Source organism: Macaca mulatta, chromosome 2, assembly GCF_049350105.2.
Source record: "Macaca mulatta isolate MMU2019108-1 chromosome 2, T2T-MMU8v2.0, whole genome shotgun sequence".
Taxonomy (NCBI): Eukaryota; Metazoa; Chordata; class Mammalia; order Primates; family Cercopithecidae; genus Macaca; species Macaca mulatta.
In genome coordinates, this window is record NC_133407.1 from 99,131,229 (window position 1) to 99,152,478 (window position 21,250).

General features: G+C 40.9%; 1 protein-coding gene and 1 pseudogene across 4 annotated transcripts in view; both read right to left on the reverse strand.

Moving 5' to 3' along the window:
* TRANK1 (tetratricopeptide repeat and ankyrin repeat containing 1) overlaps nt 1-21,250 on the reverse strand; it is a 118,739-nt gene that overhangs the window by 47,164 nt on the left and 50,325 nt on the right. For all 4 annotated transcript variants that reach the window (XM_077992045.1, XM_002808330.4, XM_077992046.1 and 1 more), the window contains 4 exons: nt 20,450-20,568; nt 17,679-17,762; nt 17,036-17,174; nt 14,658-14,789 (listed from right to left, as the gene is read on the reverse strand). In XM_077992045.1, coding sequence (XP_077848171.1) covers nt 14,658-14,789; nt 17,036-17,174; nt 17,679-17,762; nt 20,450-20,568 — 474 coding nt within the window. The remainder of the gene's footprint in view (nt 1-14,657; nt 14,790-17,035; nt 17,175-17,678; nt 17,763-20,449; nt 20,569-21,250) is intronic.
* LOC144338954 (chromobox protein homolog 3 pseudogene) lies at nt 4,818-9,052 on the reverse strand (annotated as a pseudogene).

Here is a 21,250-nt window from a genome sequence, read left to right on the forward strand (position 1 = left end):
TAGGCAACAGTTACAGCTGTAAGGATAACATCAAGCTGTGACTTCAGATTTCTTTATTCCCTAGAGAGGAAACAAAATATTCTTCCAGGAGAAAAGTCTGCCTGGAGACAGGACATGAAAGCAGTGATTGCTTTGGCATCAGGGGCTGTTTTGTTGTCACTGTTACCACCCTCCTAGCCCCAACTCCCTGGATGCCAACTCCATTTGCTGCTCTGATGTATCTATTTGCCAAGCATCAAGGTATGTCTGTGGTCACAGATGCAACCGTTTGCAGAATGAAACAGGTATATCCCTGGGGGTACACAGGCTTAAATGGGCACAGAAAGTTAAATGAATCAATGCCTAATCTCCAACTTCCATATGTAAGCTTTCCTAAAATTCACCTCCTGAGAAGGCAACTGCCCTTCTCCCACTTTTACAAAAAAAAAAAAAAAAAACATTAAGTCATATTTCCTGCCCATCGAAAATCTCACTGTGGTAGGCAGAATTCTAAGCCCCCAAGATTTCTGACCTGCTGTGCATCCACACCTTTTCCCAGTTACTCAATCAAATACTAGCCTAGGTCCTGCTGTAATGAAACTTTGCAAATGAAACAAAGGTCCCAAATCAGTTTACCTTAATATAGGGAGATTATCCAAAGAGGCCTGACCTAATCACATGAGTCCTAAAGGTTAAAGTTCTAGAGGTCAGAGATTCAGAGTATGAGAGGGATTTGATGCACAAGAAATTCTCCTCTGCTGGTTTTGAAGATACAGGAGACAGGACAAGGAATGTGTGTGGCCTGCAGAAGCCAAGAGCAGCCTCTGGCTAATAACCAGAGCAGCCTGTAGCTAGTAACCAGCAGAGAAACTGGGATCTCAATCGACAATGGCAAAGAACTGGATTCTTCCACAACCATGTGAGCTTAAAAGACGGCCCAGAACTCCAGATGAGAACACAGTCAAAGCCAACACCTTCAGCCTTGCAAGACACTGAGCAGAAAACTCAGTCACATCATGTCACTTTACTGACCTAGAGAACTGTGGGCTAATAAACGGGTGTTGTTTCAAGCCCCTAAGTGTATGGTGACACAGCATAACTATAATATACTGCCCCAAAGGAGGTTAAAAACTCCTCACCTCCAAGGTATCAACCCAAAGGACAATTAAAACTAACTGATACCTGCAAAACCTCTTTTAAAAGGCACTACATAATCTATCCTTACCTACTTCCCCCCAGAATTTTATTTTTATGTTTAACAATTATAGAAATTTTACTATATTTATGTTGTTTTGATAAGCTTCATATTGATAATTAGTAATAATTCAATCCAGAAAAAAAGTAACGCTTACAGCCTTACAATCACAGAAACGTTGGAAGGACGTCATTTCCATTCTATTAAATACAAGTAAAGAAGTGAATTAACAGTTTTATTTTAAAATATCCATGTGTACAAAATTATACAAAATTCCACATATCAACTTAAATACCTACAGAGAGGTACACAGATTTTCAAAATTCTTTAAGGGGATAAGGAAGCAAAATTTGAAAACCGCCAACAAATTAGACTTATTTTTTTGTCTCGTCAGTATCCATTCTCCCTTTTTCTGAGAACCACCCAGTTTTCCTTTGAGAAAGCACCTCCTCTCTCTCAGCCTTACCTGATTTGATGGTGTGAACACCAGAAAGACAGACACACACCCCTGTGACAACCACATTCTCTACCACTTCACCAACGCCCAGGTCCAGGGGCTAACACTTAACCAGGATCTGGCCACTCAGATCATTCTGTTCTTCTGGCTCTGTCCCATACCCTCTTCCAGGGGCTAAATCCTGGCCAGGGCCTTACCAATCAGATCATTCCATTCTTCTGGCTCTAGTGATTCATTGGTTCATAGAGGACATGTGACCAAAGTCAGGTCACTAGGACACACTAGGAGGACTTGTACTGAACTATTGGGAGGAGGCATCCTCTTTGACTGAGATTGACAAATTGGCAGAAAGTAAGCCTGAAGGTTCTGGTGGCCTTAACTGAAAGGCAGCCTGTCTAAAAACGAAACTAACAGAAAGAAGAAATAACCACAAACCGCTATTGATGAAAACAAACAAACGCAACAACTCTCCCAACAACACTTTCAAAATGAACATATCAAACTTGATTTTCATTAGAACGTAATTATTTCTTCACACAAAGGACTAAGAGGCAAGACAGACTCTTGAAGACAGCTTTGGAGCGAGCAACTGAATCAAACTCTGGAGTCTTCAGTCATATGAGACAATAAATTCTCTTTCTTGCCTAAACCAGTTTGAATGTAGCTTCTAACCAAGACACATGCAATGATCCAACCTCACTTCTTCAATTTTAGGAGCTAACCATATCTAGACTTGGGTTCTGCTGCTGCCCTGCTCTGGTGAGTTCCTGAGCCCCTGCCGTCCTGGGCCTCTCAAATCTGTATGCACCAGAGCCAAAGAGACCATTGTAACAACAAGCACCCACCAAACTACAAACAAAGCTGAAGATTTCTAAGGCCCAACTGATGCTGCAATTTTTTCAAATGGGTTTAAAATTTAGGCCAACTTAAATAATCTGGAGAGTTCTTGATTCTGTATGTACCAAAAAATACTTAAGAAGGAGATAATAAACTCAGTGTTCAGGCAACATTTCTGGGGTTTAAGTTATCAATAGCTTTCAAAATCCAAATACATACCAATATGCTAGCACATCTTAAACATATACGCTTTTACTTGTACATCATAAAATATTTGCAGAAAAAAAATCTAAGATATTAGTAACATTCATTCCTTGGTGCCTAATGGACAGAGAAGAATAGAGACCCTTGATGTATACATTTTGTACCTTTTGATTTTTTAATATATTTAAAATTCAAATAAAATAAAAATATATCCAAATAAATAGCATGTACAATTCCTTCAAACAAGCAACTTCTTAACTAGGAAATCATCCTATAGATACAACCCCACTGATTCACAAACATATACGTAAAAAAGAATGGTCTCCAAGCATTGTTTTCAATTGCAAAATGAACTAAAATACATTTAACCATCTATCAGTGTGAGCTGTTAAAAAAATGAAACTGCCATGCCGATACTATTAGGGAAAGATGACTAAGATACATTGTTGCTGAACAGAATGTAGAGCGTACCTACATTTATATTTAAAAGGGAAAATACTGGCATTATAAAAATACATTACTGGCAAAACTCACAAAAAAATGTTTTAGTAGTTGATTTTGTAGAAAGAGATTTACTTTTTATCACATTCTTTGGAAGTGTCTGAATTGTTTAAAGGAGTTTAAAACTATGAAACTATGTATTGACCATCGTTCACCAGTATTTTAAGTAATAAACGATATACAGTTGGATAACATTCTGATTAATACCAAGTTGTTTTTCCTGGCTTCTGCTGAACAAGTAAAACAAATACTGAAAAGACTGAGCGTACATGTGAGGAATGAGTTGAGGTAAAGAAAAAACATGCGAGTCAATAGTTTAGATCGGGGTCCCCAACCCCCCAGCTGTAGACAGGTGCTGGTCAGTGGCCTGTTAGGAAGCGGGCCTCACGGTAGGAGGTGTGTGGAGGAGAGCGAGCATCACCACCTGAGCTCCACCTCCTGTCAGATCAGTAGCAGCATTGGATTCTTGTAGGAGTGCAAACCCTATTGTGAACTGCGCATGTGAGGCATCTAGGATCTATATTGCCACTCTTGAGAATCTAACTAATGCCTGGTAATCTCAGGTGGAACAATTTCATCCCAAAACTATCCTCTTCTCCCACCCCCAACTACACCCCACCATCTGTGCAAAAATTGTCTTGCACAAAACCAGTCCCTGGTGCCAAAAAGGTTGGGGACCACTGGATTAGATTACAAGAGTTTGTTCACTCATTTACAGCTGCAGGTCCTAAACTGCCAACATCTCTAACCATCTGATTAGTTTCCATGAGCCACATCTTAGATATTCCATGAATCATGACCTTTTAGTCAATGTAGCAACAGGGATTTCAACTTACATGTTCTTACCTGTAAGTGAGGGCTACACAACTAGAATACATGGATACCAGGAGGGAAACAACAGACACTAGGGCCCACTTGAGAGTGTAAGGTGTAAGGAAGGAGAGGATCAAAAAAAACCACTTATCAGCTACTATACTTACTACCCAGGTGATGAAATGATCTGTACACAAAACCGCTATGACATGCAGTTTACCTATATAATAAACCTACATATGTACCCCCCTGAACCTAAAATAAAAGTTCAAAACAAAAAAGAAAGAAAAAAAATGGCTCACTAAAAGAATCTTTTTAAATGCCCATTTAACTGTCTTGTTTAATTAAAACGTACTAGGATTTTCCTAGTTTCCTCATCCTGGATAGGGAGGCTGCTGGGTTGTTGGCAATAATAAAATTTTTCTTTAAGGAATTTTGCTAACAAACCATTGCATTTTTAGATATAAATGCTTTTAAATTATCAATTTAAATTGCCTGACTAATTAGAATCATTTATTTCACTTGATACACATGGCTTCAGGAAAATTTTCAATTTACCTGGAAGTGACTTATCCCTTGGGTTGCTCAGAATGATTGCATATTAGAAGCATGGGCTTCCCTGTGACTTTTGTTTTGGCAATTGTTTAAAGAAAAAGAAAGAAAACCATTTACATATACATACACAAAACAAAACAACCAGAATGATCCTCAGGCTTACGAGAAGCCAAGTTATGATTAATGACTATGAGAATTTCCCCCAACATTTAGAAAATCTGTTCTCTACTGCAGAGGAAATAATATACCATGGTATCGAATGCTCTTTACTGATAAAGGAAGCAACTACAGAGAGCTTTTGTTTCTTTGTTCAAAGTAACCAGTGCTATTGATGAAAAAAAACAACAACAACCCCAACAACTCTCCCAACACCATTTGAAAATGAACATATCAAACTTGATTTTCATTACAATGTAGTTATTTCTTCACACTAGTAAATGAAAAACCAAGACCCAGATTTTATATTTTATATTATACACACACACATCATCATCATCATCATCATCATCATCATCATCATCATCATCATCATCTTCTGGACAAGAATGCCAAGTTAGTCTTTCTTCATAAAAAGCAATTACAATTTAAGAAAAATCCACACTTTTCTCTTTTGCCAGCATCAAGTTGGCCTCATTTGAATCTTTCCGTCTCATGAGAAATATCGATTCTCCATTGCTGTCTGTGGCACCAATTATTCTTTCAGGATTAAGACCTCTAGCAAGCCCTCTTGGTTTCTCAGCAGCATCTTTTTCCTTCTTGGATTCGCTGTCATCAGATTTACTGTGAGATACAGTATTTTGTAATTTCTTTTCTTTACTTAATTTGGGAATTAATAAATGCTTCAATTAACTCTGGAGAATCTAAATTTTCTTCAGGTAACCAAGCATTGTTTCACGATGTTCTTCCATCTGCAGGTCTGTAGCATCTGTAAATTCCTTCCACTTGAAGAAATAGCCACTTTCCCTTTCACTACGTATCAATCTACTACTTTTTCCACCACAAATTCTCTAACGTTTTTACTCTTTCCTTTCTGTTTTTTTCCCCTTGTTTGCAATGTAGCTTGATTGGAGGCCCTTTTCTTATTGCACACTTGAAGAGCCACTATTCACTGCCTCTCAGCAGTTCTGGGTCATGGGTCTGTGGCATCTCCAACCCTGTGCACCTTAAGCTCAAGCCAGATCCAATGAACTTTTTTTTATCAAAAGCATGAACTTTCAATATTTTCCCCCTTTAAAATATTTTTTCAGTTGAGATACAGCTCATATAACAAAAAATCCATTCTTTTAAAGTGTATTATTTGCCCGGGTGTGGTGGCTCATGCCGGTAATCCCAGCACTTTGGGAGGCCGAGGCAGGCAGATCACCTGAGCTCAGGAGTCCAAGACCAATCTGGCCAACACGGTGAAACATAATCTCTACTAAAAATACAAAAATTAGCCAGGCATGGTGGCATGTGCCTGTAGTCCCAGCTACTCAGGAGGCTGAGGCAGGAGAATGGCATGAACCCGGGAGGCGGAGTTTACAGTGAGCAGGGATCACACCACTGCACTCCACCTGGGTGACAGAGCGAGCGAGACTCCATCGCAAAAAAAAAAAAAAAAAATTAGCCAGGCATGGTGGCACATGTCTGTAGTCCCAGCTACTTGGGAGGCTGAAGCAGGAGAATCACTTGAACCCAGGAGGCAGAGATTACAGTAAGCCAAGATCACATCACTGCACTCCAGCCTGGGCGACAGAAGGAGAATCTCTCTCAATAAATATAAACTGTATAATTTAATTAGTTTTAGTATATTTATGAAGTTGTACAACCATCACCACTATCCAATTCCAGAACATTTTCATCACCCCTAAAATAAGTCTCATACACGTTAAGTTGTTCTCTACTCCCCCCTTCCCCAACCCCTGGCAACCAGTAATCTACTTTCTGTCTCTAGGATTTCCTTATTCTGGACATTTCATATCAACGAAATCACATAACATGTGGTCTTTTTTGTCTGCTTCTTTCACCTAGCATAACGCTTGCAAGGTTCGTCCGTGTTGTTGCATGTATCAGTACTTCCTTTTTATGGTTGAATAATATTCCCTTGCATGGATATGGCATATTTTGTTTATCCATTCCTCAGTTGACAGAGATTTGGGTTGTATCCACTTTTCTGGCTATTATGAATAATGCTGGCATGAATAACCATGTATAAGTTCTTATTTGGGCATGTTTACATTTTTTCTGGTATATACCTATGAGCGACATATTTGGTCTTATGGTAACTGTTTAACTTTCTGAGCAACTGTCAAACTGTTTTCCAAAGCAGATGCAGCGTTTTTCTTACCCACCAGCAATGCATGAAGGATCCAAGTTTTCCATTTCCTTGTCAACATTTGTTATCTTTTTTTATTTTAGTCATCCTGGTGGGTATAAAGTGTACTGAAAATTTTTAAACTGGTTTTTAGAAAGGTGATTCAAAGACGCCTATAACACATGAATAGGCAAAGAGATAAATAGAATAAAACAGAAAGTTCAGCATTAGTAGCATCTCAAATTACTGAGGTTAAGACAGACTTTTAAATAAATAGTACAGAGACAAATAGGTAATCATTTGGAAGAAAGTAAAGCTACATTCTTACAATAAACTACAATGGACCAAGAATCTAAATGTAAAAAAATGAAACACTACAGGCACCTGAAGACAATACGGGTGAGTTCTTCTTTAACTTTGGTGTAAGGAAAGACTTTGTAACTCCAAATCTGGGGGCAATAAACAATAGATTGATAAATTTGACTATATAAAAAGAAAAACAAATTGCATGACAAAAAACACCAAAGTCAGAAGACAACTGACAAACTAGGAGAAAATAATTGCAATATATACCACGGACAAAAGCTAATGAGCAAAGAATTCCTAAAAATTGAGGACAAAGGACCAAAAACCATATAGAAAATGGGAAAGAGATATGAACATATATATAATTCATAGTATTAAATGATTCTTAAACACATTCTTAAAAGTGCAACCTCACACTTAGAGAAATGCAAATTAAAACTATACTGAAAAGAACAATTCTCACCTATGGGATCAGAAAACTTTTTAAAATAAGACAACAAATTCTATTGGTGAGACTGTTGTGAGAGAAGCACCCTCACACATTGTTGGTGGTAACTCAAATTGGTACAACCCTCTCCTGGATGAAAAGTTGATATTATCTAACAAAACTACATATGCATTTATACATATGAATTAATATGGAGTGGTTTCCAGGACACACTCTCAGTGAAAAAAATCAGGTGAGGTGCAATGGCTCATGCCTGTAATCTCAGCATTTTGTGACACCAAGGCAGGCAGATCACTTGAGCCCAGGAGTTTGAGACCAACCTGGAAAACATGGCAAAACTCTGTCTCTACCAATAACAACAAAAAAATAGCCAGGCATGGTAGCACATATCTAGTCTTTGCTCCTCAGGAGGCTGAGGTGGGAGGATCGCTTGAGCTTGGGTGCGTGAGGCTGCAGTGAGCCAAGACTGCACCTCTGCATTCCAGACTGGGTGACAGAGTAAGACCCTGTCTTAAAACACACACACACACACACACACACACACACACACAGAGAAAAGAAAAGAGAAGAAAGAAAAAGTGCCAAAAAGTAACTACACAACGAAACTCTTCACGAAAAAAAAAAAAGGAGGTATAAGAAAATAGCATGTGTGTGCTCATTGCTGCAAAAGAAATCCAGAAAGAATAGGCCTGAAATTAAAGAAACTGATAATCTATAAGACTGGATGGGCAGGGGGCAGAAAGGAAGAGGAAATGGAAATGGCCGGGGAGCAAGGATGAGAAGGAAGTGACATTTCTCTAAGTTTATCTTTTGTTAAGTTCTGACTCCTAGAATGATGGTAATATTTCACAGGCCCTTCATATACCCAAACTATAAACAAAATTAATCAGGATGTGGGGCGAATCCAAAAATGGAACACAATCACTAAAAAAATGAGTCTGAGTGTTCTACAAATTACTAACAAAACCATAGTAAAGGGGGTGGGAAAGAAAAGAACTACCAGTATCTTAACAGGATGCTCAAAGGCTAAAGACAAAAAACGCTGAATATAAATGAACATAAAATGAATATAAATCTAGTCAGTAAATGTGTTTCTCACAGAGGTATTATGGGTTACCTAGTCTGAAACTCATAAACTGAGTAAGTATAAATATATTGTAGATGAACAATGTTACAAATAAAAAAGGCTGAATGATCATGGTGTTTGGACTGGAATCAGAGGTATCAGTATAAACTCATGGTTTTTAACATAGACATACACAGAGAGATACAATAATACAGATCTACAACTGTATTATTGATGTACATCTGTATTATATAGATCCTACATGTGATTATATACTACTTCATCAGTTAGTGCACATACACGTATGTCCTAGCTCTTATCTGCCGAGAAGTCCTAGAAACAATGACACTCCACTTAGCAATGGCATACCTAGTACCAGATCTTGTATCCTCTAACATGCTCCGATAGGAACCAGGGATCCTTAGAGAAGTGGATGATTCCAGGGCTGGGACAGGGAACACGCAATATGAACGTGGAACACCTTGTGGTGTCTGAAAGTAAGGAAGTGCTCAAATAAAGATGGGGACTTTTTAAAGGAACACAGGGGCCAGTCTGAAGAATGCCTTATGGCTAAAGCTGGAGCAATGTTAGCAACAAAATAAATAATCATAGCATTGGATTTTATCCCATAGAATAAAATAAATATCCGAGTCCATACTGAAATCATTAAATAATTGAATATACAGGGAGAAGGAACAGCTCTTCATTACAGAAGAATTCCAAGAAATAGGGTGGGAGTGGTAGCTCACGCCTGTGATCCCAGCACTTTGGGAGGCCCAGGTGGGTGAATCGCCTGAGGTCAAGAGATCGAGACCATCCTGGCCTACATGGTGAAACCCCATCTCTACTAAAAATATAAAAATTAGCTGAGCGTGGTGGCATGCACCTGTAATCCCAGCTACTCGGGAGGCTGAGGCAGGAGAATCGCTTGAACCCAGGAGGCAGAGGTTGCAGCGAGCCCAGATTGCACCACTGCACTCCAGCCTGGATACAGAGCGAGACTCTGTCTCGGCGGGGGAAGGGGGAAGAAAATATTTCAAACAATAAATGGAGACAGAAAGAAGAAAAACTTTAAATCAACATTAATCAAAGACCATAGTAATATCTGTAGCTGTCAAGATCTACCAATGGATAAAAAAATTAGTGGGCAGAAGTTTGAGGAGAAACAAGGTATGTGCACAGTTTCAAAGTATCCCCTCCAAGATACTCATTAACTACAAAAGAAAAGATAGTAATTTTAGAGTGGAGAAGCTCCAACATCACACCTTGACCAATAACCGAGGTTAATATAAGAATTATTGACATCATGAACCCCTTGGTACGATTCACTGAGGACACAAAATCGTTTCTGTAATATTGTTACCAAAAACACGTAACTTCATTCCAGTCATAACAGAATATCAAACAAACAAAAATTGATAGATAGTCTACCAAATAACTGACTACTACTCTCCGAAAGGGTCAAGGTAACAAAAGGCAAGGAAAGACTGAGGAATGGTCACAGACTACAGAACACTAAGGAAACAAAAACTAAATGCAATGTGGGATCCTGGAACAGAAAAGGTACATTAGTAAAAAAAGCTGGTAAACTCATACGAGGTCTGTATATTAGTGGACAGTATTATATCAGTGTTAATTTCTTCATTTTGATAATTACACTTTGCTTTTATTTTATTTTTTAGAGACAGGGTCTCAGTCAATTGACCAGGCTGAATGCAGCAGCACGATCGTAGTTCACGGCAGCCTCGAACTCCTGGGCTCAAGCCATCTTCCCGCCTCAGCCTCCTGAGTAGCTAGGACTACGGGCCTGTGCCACCACACCCAGCTAATTTTTTTATGTTCATTTTTATAGAGACAGGATCTCACTATGTTGCCTCTGGTCTCAAACTCCTGGGTTCAAGTGATCCTCCCACCTTGGCCTCCCATAGTGCTGGGATTACAGGCAGGAGGCACTGTGCTGGCCTAAACTTTGATTATATAACATGATAACTTTATGAGGAGGCTGGGTGAGGGGAGTACAGAAAATCTCTGAACTATTTTTGCGACTTTTCTGTAAGTTTAAAATTAGTTCAAAATAAAACATTTAAAAAAATAGAGACAAGATTTTCCCTGATGAAAAAGAGGAAGATGAAGAGGGTTTGGGAGAAAGCAGAAGAAGGAGAAGGAGCCTGTGAGAGCTGAGAAGCCTCTTTCGTTGGAGGTCATAGTGGAAGCCTATGTTGACATCTATATGAAGGAAGAAAACGTCCTCCTTTTTTTTTTTTCTTTTTTTTTTTTAGGCAGGAACTTGCTCTGTCACACAGGCTGAAATGCAGTGGCGTGATCTTAGCTCACTTCAACCTCCACCTCCCAAGTTCAAGTGATTCTCCTGCCTCAGCCTCCCGAGTAACTAGGACTACAGGTGCCCACCACCACTCCCAGTTAATTTTGCCATGTTGCCCAGTCTGGTCTCAAACTCCTGGGCTCAAGTGATCCTCCCACCTTAGCCTCCCAAAGTGCTAGGATTACAGGTGTGAGCCACCACACCCAGCCAGCCCTCTCTTTACTTCACATTTTATCCTCCCAACTTTCAGAAAGTTAGGGTTTCTGTATTAGAACTAGTATAAAATTGTTATTCTAAGCCACATACAGAGTCTAAGCCACATATGGCTATAGAGCACTTGAAATGCATGAGATGTGGTGAAAAGAGTGAAACACATGCTAGATTTCAAAGACAGTACAAAACAAAAAATAAAGAGAAAAATGGCCGGGCGCGGTGGCTCACACCTGTACTCCCAGCATTTTGGGAGGCCAAGGCAGGTAGACCACAAGGTCAGGAAATCAAGACCATCCTGGCTAACATGCTGAAACCCCATCTCTACTAAAAATACAATAAATTAGCCGGGCATAGTGGCATGTGCCTGTACTCCCAGCTGCTTGGGAGGCTGAGGTAGGTGTTGACAGCTACAGGTATTACTATGGTCTTTGATTAATGTTGATTTAAAATTTTTGTTCCTTCTGTCTATGTTTATTATTTTCTTTTGTTTTTTTTTTTTTTTTGGTTTTTTTTTTTTTTTTTTTTTTTGAGATGGAGTCTCACTCTGTCACCCAGGCTGGAGTGCAGTGGCACAATCTCAGCTCACTGCAAGCTCCACCTCCTGGGTTCAAGCGATTCTTCTACCTCAGACTCCTGAGTAGCTGGGACTACGAGTGCGTGCCATTATGCCACATGCATGTCAGGAGACCTGGAGATGTGTTTTTGGCAAATCAAAGAGTCAGACAGGAAGTATTTTTTCTTGAAGATTTGCAGGGTAGAGATATGTAAAGAGAGCACAATGATTGTTGTGGCACATTCTTTAACCATAAATTACTAGACTAATGTTAGGTTTAGCACAGTGGTATGCTAAGACCCAGTTCCTATCAGTTCACAAGAGCCAATTGTTTAATGTCCAGAAATGTTGCAAGCTGGTTGATAAAAATTATAATTAAAAAAATTATATGACAAACAAAACCCATCACTTCCTAATAATTTTTACTATATTTTGCTATTATCTATGATGAGGTTTCTCTACTTCTATCTTAATATGTATCTGCATGATAAAAATAAAATATAATAACGTCCTACCACACATCTCTTCCCAACTCTGTGTTGTATGACATCACATTGGTAGCATGAATTATGCCACCATGGGAGTATTTCCACACTTGTCCAACCCATGGCCCACACAAATTTGTAAATTTTCTTAAAACATTATGAGATTTGTGCACGGACCTTCTTTTTTTTTTTTTTTTTTTTTTTTTAACTCATCAGCCATCTTTAGTATTACTGTATTTTATGTGTGGCCCAAGACAATTCTTATTCCAATGTGGCCCAGGGAAGCCAAAAGATCAGACACCCCTGATTATACCATGGAACTCAAGAAATGCTACAATTCATGGCTTTTCTCTTGAAGAGCTAGTTGTTTGCCAGAATATCACTGTCTTTAAGAAGGGACTAAAACACAGAGAACATCGAAAGAACAGATAATAAATAACAAGGGTTAGGATGTGAAGAAGCTAGAATCGTCACACACTGCTGGTGAGACTGTAAAATGGTACAGCCACTTTGGGAAACAGTCTGGCAATTCCTCAAAAGGTTAAACATAGTGTTACCATATGATCCAGCAATTCTCCTCCTGGGTATCTAGCTGGGAAAAATGAAAACAAACGCCCTGTACACAAATATTGACAGCAGCATTATTCATACTAGCCGGAAAGTGGAAACAACTCAAACACCCGTCAACTGAAGAACGAATAAACAAAACATGGTGTATTTATACAATAGAATATTATTTGGCAAGAAAAGGGAATTAAGTATTGATTCATTCTACAACACGGATAAACCTTGAAAATATGCTGGTGAAAGAAGCCAGTCACAAAAGGCCTTATATTCTATGATTCCACTTACGTGAAATATCCAGAATAGGCAAATCCATAGAGACAAAAAGTGATGGTTGCTTAGGGCTTGGGGATGAGGGAAATGGAATGACTGCTAACGGATGCAGTGTTTCTTTTTAGGATAAAAACGTTCTAAAATGTACTGTAATGATACTTGCACAGCTCTGAATAGATCAAAAAGCATTTAACTGTACACTTTAAACAGGTAAATTATATAGTATATGAATAACATTTCAATAAAGCTCAAAAATCCACAGAATGCTTTTCCTTTGTTTCCCTACATATAGGTTCTAGGTCCCAGTTCAGTGGGAATGACATTAGAGAAACAAGCCTCGCTGGGCTCCTCCTGAGAGATGCTGAAGGGAGGACAGTTTCCTACGAGTAACCACCAGACCAGAGGTCCCCAAAAGGAGGACTTCAGGCTGATTCTAGTTCACAGGCATGTTTAAATCTGAGCAGACAGCTGAAAAATCACAAGATTCACAGTTTTTAAAAATCCAGATTTCTGGCCGGGCATGGTGGCTCATGCCTATATCCCAGTTCTTTGGGAGGCCAAGGCAGGTGGATCACTTGAGGTCAGGAGTTCAAGAACAGCCTGGCCAACATAACTACTAAAGTTACAAAAATTAGCTGGGCATGGTGGTGTGCACCTGTAGTCCCAACTACTCGGGAGAGGCTAAGGCAGGAGAATCGCTTGAACCCGGGAGGCGGAGGTTGCAGTGAGCCAAGATGGTGCCACTGTTCCAGCCTGGGCGACAGAGCGAGACTCCGTCTCAAAAAAAATCCAGATGTCCAACATCTCTTGCCATGAGAAGATGACAGCCCAGCCTGGTTCCTATGATCAGCTCCAGGCTGCAGCAGCACAAGCTCCTCACCACTCCCTGTCACCTCCCTTCCACAGAGTCTGAGAGTCCATCATCATTATGGGAAATAGTATGTTCTTCTCTGTCCCAAACAGAAAGCAAAAACTGAGGGGTCTGAGAGTTTCAAGAAAAGTGAGTGACATCAGAGAGCTCTGTAAGAGTGAACACAGCCTTCCTGCTTCCCAGGCTAACATGGTGCACTGGTGTCAGAAGAACCAGCTTCTCCTCGCATGTGCCAGCCTCACTCCCTCATGTGCCCGGTCTGGCCCCAGCAGGTAAGGGAAGATGCAATCCCTGTGTTAGATTCTAAGTGCCATGAAGGCAGAACCATGTGCAGTTCGGTTCATAATTCCTCTCTGGCAGCTAACACAGATTTGGCATAAAATAAAATGAGTAACCATGTGATGAAGGAGGGAACAAAGGCAGCCAGGAGCCCATTTTCTTGAAACCATTCAACCCCACAGAAGCCATTTCAAGATGAAAGAGCACTTGAAGCCCAGCAATTCTTCCTTCTCTCACCTCACCTTCTTTCTGCATACAGCTTATCCACCCACCAAACAAAATCAAGTTTAGTTCAAGGGGAAGTTTAGCCCTCTGAACCAGCTAGGGATAGAATGGGTAAAACAAGGCAGTTGTGGGTCCTCAAAGCCTGACACCAGCCAGCCACAGTGCACCCTCTGACACTTGAAGTCACTACTGTGAGTAGTGAGGTGCCACTACTCACGCTTGACGAGGTATCCTGGGGAGTGGGCAGCGACGACGTGCAGGACAGTGCAGCCATCTCCGTCCTTCTGGTTAATGCGGCCTTTCCACTCGGGCTTGTGATCCATTAACCACCGGAAAAGATGGTTTTCCCCTGAAGGGAATTAGAATGACTTACTAATGTTTTCCACATACAGAAAGTCAGCAAAGTTCATTTGTGCAGCAGCAATAGATTAAAAAGAAAGAAAGAAAATCAGCAAAGCAAGTCAACATGGACCACACTAAGGTAACCAAATGAGGAATCCAACATACGTTTCCACTCACCGCAAACAGGTGTGGGAAGACACGGGCGTTTGTCAAGTAAGAGGATGAGTTATAGAAAGTGACCCAGAATCAACGTAGGTCAGGTTCCCTAGAAGCCTGAGATAGGGATTCTTATACATATGACTGAGCTAGAGATAGCACGAGAAAGAGCAAGAGAGGCAGGACAGGTAGGGGAAGCAGCTAAGCAAGGTAGTAATCCTAGTAGGGTCACTCCAGCCTGACCTCATGAGCAGCTCTGCAGCAGGAATGCACCACAGCCTAGACCCACCTTGAGGCACTGGGGCTGGCCTTTTGAATCCCCATGTCAGTCAATCAAGAGCTACAGAATGCACTCAGGGAGAGAGGCAAGGTCCAGAGAGAACCTCTCTGGGAAGTGGTTTCTGTTGACAAAGAGCAATGCTCTGCCCAAGGGGCCAGCTGTGAGTTGTTAGCAGCTAACATTGACAGCAGGTGGGGGTGAGGGGGTTGGTGGCAAAGAGGATCTAGGTGAGGCGCAACAGCCTCCACTTTAATAATCAAGCCAGTATCTCTGATGAGATTACCCTACTGCATTATTATCCATGGGACATATATATTCAATTCCTTCCTTGGAGTTCCTGATATCTAGGAAAGCCACAAACCTCTGCCAACTCTTTGGACTCCCATTTGTCACCATGTCAGAGTTCTCTGAGAAACAAATGAAGGATTAAAGCTTACCAACTTGAAGGCTCAATCTTACTGATACCCCCTACAATCACAGGAACTAACTTAAAAGGAGACGCAATGGGGAACCATGACATTCATAACCAGAGCCACACTTCTCTGCATTCCAGTTTCCTCACTTGAAACTGGGAGGATTAGATTAAGTAGCTTTGAATCAGGCTTTACTTTTAAATGTTTTATCTGCCAATCTCTGTGTAAGAATAAAATCTCTTGGCCAGGCATGGTGGGGCTCACGCCTGTAATCCCAGCACTTTTGGAGGCTGAGGCGGGTGGATCACTTGAGATCAGAAAATTGAGACCAGCCTGGCCAACATGGTGAAACCCCGTCTCTACTAAAAATACAAAAATTAGCCAGGCGTGGTGGCGGGCACCTATAATCTCAGATACTTGGTAGGCTGATGCAGGGGAATCACCTGAACCCAGGAGGCAAAGGCTGCAGTGCAGTGAGCCAATATCACGTCACTGCACTCCCCCAGCCTGGGCAATAGAGTGAGACTCAGTCTCAAAAAATATATATATACATCTTATAAATTCCCCACTATATGAAATGAATAACAGCAGGACAAATCTGGCTACAGCAAAGACAGGGGTCCCAGGCCTCAAGCCCATGGCCACCTCCTGCTCCCCCATTCCTGGGGAGACGATACAGCCTACAAGAGGTAGACTGGACAAGTTCTCTTGGCCCCTTCTGGCGTTAAAATGCTAAGGGTGAATGTCCCACAGTGATGCCACGTGTGCTTGGAAAGAAAAACAAACTTCTATCTAAAGTGTGTGTGTGTGTATGTGTGTGTTAATGATAAAATAAAAATATGTTTAAAGTTAAATCCTATAACCAGATGGCAAAGCTTAAAAAAGAACTTCATGAAAATAGCAGTCTTTTAAAAGAAGCACAACCAAACTGTATCAGCAACAGCTCATGTCTCACTTGGGATCCCCCCAGCCAAGGGACTGTGTTGTGTGTCCCACAACACAGCCGTCAGCCCTCTGGGCTAGAGTGAAGATGAACCTAGAGAAAAAGACCAAAGCTGCCTATGCCGGAAGGAGGAAACTCTGCAGGTCTCCTGGGAGTTTTGCCCAGCAACAGCTGTCCGTCCTAAGTCCCTTCCTTGGGTACCAGAGCTCCACCCTCCTGCCAGGATCTGTCTAGAAACACAGAATCCTTTCTGTTTGGACCTCCTGCAGCTACTAGGTGCCAGGAAAGATAAAAATGATACGACTTCCCTGCTGCTTCATTCATTTGAATAACCAGATCATTTGAATATTCAAACGGTCTGCATTCAAGTGGCTTAATTCTAGTTTCACTTGAGCTCAACAGAGTCCCAGAACTCGGCTGGAAGGGCAGCTTGGAGGGTGGAAAACAGGGAGAAGACTTACTGGCTTGGATACAGAGTCGCATGAGGGCATGAAGGGGATACGGTCCTATAGTCTCAACACTTGCACCAATGGAGATGAGCCACTGGACTAACTTGGGCACTTGTTCCATCTTCTCATAAAGTCCAATGAAAACGTATTTCTGGGGAAAAAAACACACAAGAGAAATTATAGAAGTCACTAATCAATATGAAGCTTCAAACTCCTTTACCCATAAAGTATGGAACCAGTAACACTTGGATTAGCTGTTACTGATTATTATAAATAACAAATTTGTGGTAAGGCAGCTGAAGGAGAAAGTACCAGACACAAAGAAGTTATGTTTCCAGAAATCACCTTACAAGGCCAGGCGCAGTGGCTCACACCTGTAATCCCAGCACTTTGGGAGGCCAAAGTGGGTGGATCACCTGAGGTTGGCAGTTCTAGACCAGCCTGGCCAACATGGTGAAACCCATCTCTACCAAAAAATACAAAAATTAGCCGGGCATTGTGGTAGGCACCTGTAATCCCAGCTACTCGGGAGGCTGAAGCAGGGAGAATTGCTTGAACCGCGAGGTGGAGGTTGCAGTGAGCTGAGATCGTGCCACTGCACTCCAGCCTGGGTGAAAGGGCGAGACTCAGTTTCAAAAAAAAAAAAACACCTTACCTCAAAGAGACTTTTCAGTGATAACTCTGGCACATGAATATTTCTTGGTAATCGGTCTTTTTTTGCTGACAGAAGTAGAAATGACTGGTGGGAGAAGACAAGAAGAAAAGGCTGGAATAATAATGTTCTCCACATGGGTTATTAAAGCAAAAAAGTTATTTTAAGCTTTAAAACAAGCAAATAAAAAAAAAAAACCACTCTCTAGCTTTGTCTTTTTTTAAAGTGCTTGCCAATTTTTTCAGCTATTTGCTGTGACAATCAGAGTCTCTGTCTAACCAACTTCCTGTTCCTGCTGAGGATTAAGGCCTCTCCACACTTCCTCAAAGCCTGCTGAGGACAGGAGCAGATGATGTCATGCGCATTTCACAGTATAGTTGCAATGGGATTTAAAAAAAAAAGAGAGTAATTCCCTGCCAAGTTCTTAAGGCTTAACAAGTGGAAGACTCAAATCCTTTAGAAATACCCTACCCCAATCAATTATTCAGCACATCAGCATTCTAAAAGCCCCAAGTACTTGGAGCCCATTAGACCCTGTCAAATGGTATGCTGGAGCCAGCTCCTATCAGCTACTGAGCTGACGATGCACATCTCTTCCTAACTCCAAGTCTTGTATGTCATATTAGTAGCTGGAAATTGGCCATGGTGAGAGTATTTACATGACCAAAATTAGCAAATGCTACAAATCGGGACCTTTTCTTTTCAGAGACCCAGTTGTTAAAGTACTGACCCTATCTAAAGTTGCTGAAGAGACTAAATTCCAGAGAAGTTAAGCCAGTTTTCATAGGTCTCACAGCACATCCTGAGAAGCCCCTACTGAGATCATTCAGGTATGCTAACAGGTCTAAGAATTCCCAGCTCTGTTATGACCATGACTGGAGACCCAGTCTCAGCTCCAACCTCTCTCACGTATGGCTCTTGCCAGTGGACTTAGGACCACAGGAACTGAGCCCATAGCCACATCTCGCTTCTAGTTTCTTTCATATTGATACCCATTCTTTTTTTTTTTTTTGAGATGGAGTCTCACTTTTGTTGCCCAGGCTACAGTGCATCGGTGCAATCTCACTGCAAACTCTGTGATGCCCATTCTTAACTTTTTGCCCTAAACAAGCCTCGCTGCCCACACTCAACCCCACGTGATAAGTTCAGCATTCTAGTGGTCCAGATTGCTGGCCTTTAAAAAGATGCTTCTGTCTGCAGTATTTGGGAATTACCAGAGCCTCACTGCAGGTAGGATGTTGGACCTGCCACTTGGGCTGGATTCCTGGGCCCTCCCTTGACTGGCTGGGATAATAATCTATTAGAAGTTGCCTGCCTCCCATTCTCTCATTCTCTACCTAGGCCATGGAGCTCTATTCATGTCCACCCCACACTGGGAAGAGAGGACAAGGTTCTTTTCCTGAGTGCAGTAAATTAAACTATCTTCCTGCTAATGAGGCCTAAGGCCTCCTACTCACAGATCTACCCTAGCACTTGGAATCACAGAATTTCAAAACTTTTTAAAAAATAAAGCTGGAAGGATCCTTATAGAACTCTTAGTCCAGCTACCTTATCCAAAGAGAGAAAAGATCTCAAATGTCTTTTAACAGGACGCTGGATTTCTGACTACTGCTTCCCCAAGAGTTCAGTCTGCCTTCCTCATCCCTGCTACCCGCCCTCCCAAGATTTTTTAATATAAGGGTAAGCTTCAGGGAGCCCATGGCTGGACTCCAGGAGGTTTCCCATGAACCCCCTGAAACTATACACACAAATATCAGTGCATGACAAGAGAGCCCCATAGATTTCATTACATTTCCAATAGAATCCATTACCTTGTCCAAAATTTAAGAATTCTCTATTCTAAAGTCACCCAATCTGCTAGGATCAGGAGTCCTTAATAGGTTGGCCTTGCTTTTGCTGACTTTTCTGGACTGCCCAGCTTTAGAAAGCCCAGCAGGCCTGTTCTAACCAAACTCCTAGCTTTGGCCAGCCCATTCTCATGAGCACTTACAGCCTATCACCAATGACAACTACTATTCACTGGGCACTTAGAATATGCCAGGTATTATAAAACCCCTCAGCTCAATGCCTGGCACTGTAAGCCTTCAACAAACATTACCTGATAGGTGCTCTTGTCCATTATTTCTGATTCTCACCAAAACTCTGAGAAATAGGTTTATATAATGCAACTTACAAATGAGGAAATAAGACTCAAAGGGTAAGTAATTAGCCCAAAATAGTAAGTGGGGGATTCTGATTCAAGGACACATCTGTGTGGCACTGAAGCCCAGGCCTCCAGAGTCCACCCACTCCTCCATTCCATGGATTCCTGGCCCTGGGTTCAGGTCCTACAACCTCACTTAGCCACTATCCAAATGTTAGCAGTCCCTCAAAACCACATGGGAACCCTTGTGAGCAGCCCAGATAGGTCATCTGGGCACACACTAGCTAATGCAGTATAAAAAATGATTGTGAAAATGAACACACAGCTTTGTTTTTCTCATTCCACATTACCGTTAGCACCTGTACTTTACATTTCTTTAATGACAGTTGAGACACAGAGCAAGGAGTGAGGTTACCACAGTCTAAGTGCTTTGCCCATTTTAAAAAATAAATGGAAACTGGTTAATTAATCTATCTCAAAGATTTTTCATCTTTAATGATGTCCTAGTTAAAAATTTATCCTGGCATCAAGATCAACAAATAATAAATTACAATCCCTCAATGCCAATGGAAAGAAATCATTTAATCAAGAATGTACTCTCCCCATGAGAGAGCCATCTCCTTTTACTTACATGCCATAATCCCTTCTTTGCCAACTTTTCTATTACAGATTGCCACACTTCTGTTGGGAATCCAGTTGTGAAAATATGATCAAAGCAAGGCAAGAAACTTTGCAAAACAATGGAGTCACCTGAAAGAAAGTTTCATAATTTAGGGATTTTAATGTAGGTGAAGTCTACAGCATTTCAGAAAAGGTCCTCCAATTAAGTTCACACATAGATAAATGGTAAATTAAAGATACCCAAAAGAAAGGCATTTTCAAAGTAGTATGAAGCCCTTTATGATTGATTGAAGTGGCCATTATTTCCAGTTCGTCATAAAATCAATCCCCTAAGAGTTAAGCAGCATAATTAACATTCGCTTTGCCTTTCTAGTTACCAAGCCCAGTGATACATGCTTATATTTAATCCCTCAAACAAACCACTAAGGAAGTGCCTATTATCTCCACTTACAGAGGAGGAAATGGAAGCTTAAGTTACAATACTCATTTCCTTTAAGAAAAATGTGACAAATATTATTGTTACCCAAAACATTAGAAACTATGACAAATGAAGATAGGTTTCATGGCATATCATGCAGTTAGTTCATGACAAGAAACAAGACTGGAACCCACATCTACCAACTGTTGTCATCAATACACATTCTTCTGACCTGGTGGCCTATTGACCTATTGCACCTTGTGATCCTCCAACCACATTTCTCAAATTCATGGATGAGAATGTCCGAGGGGACAGGTCAAGAGTCAGAATAACTTGGCACCTCTTCCAAGGTTATTAATTTCAAAAAATAAGTAAATATCAAAACAAACATAT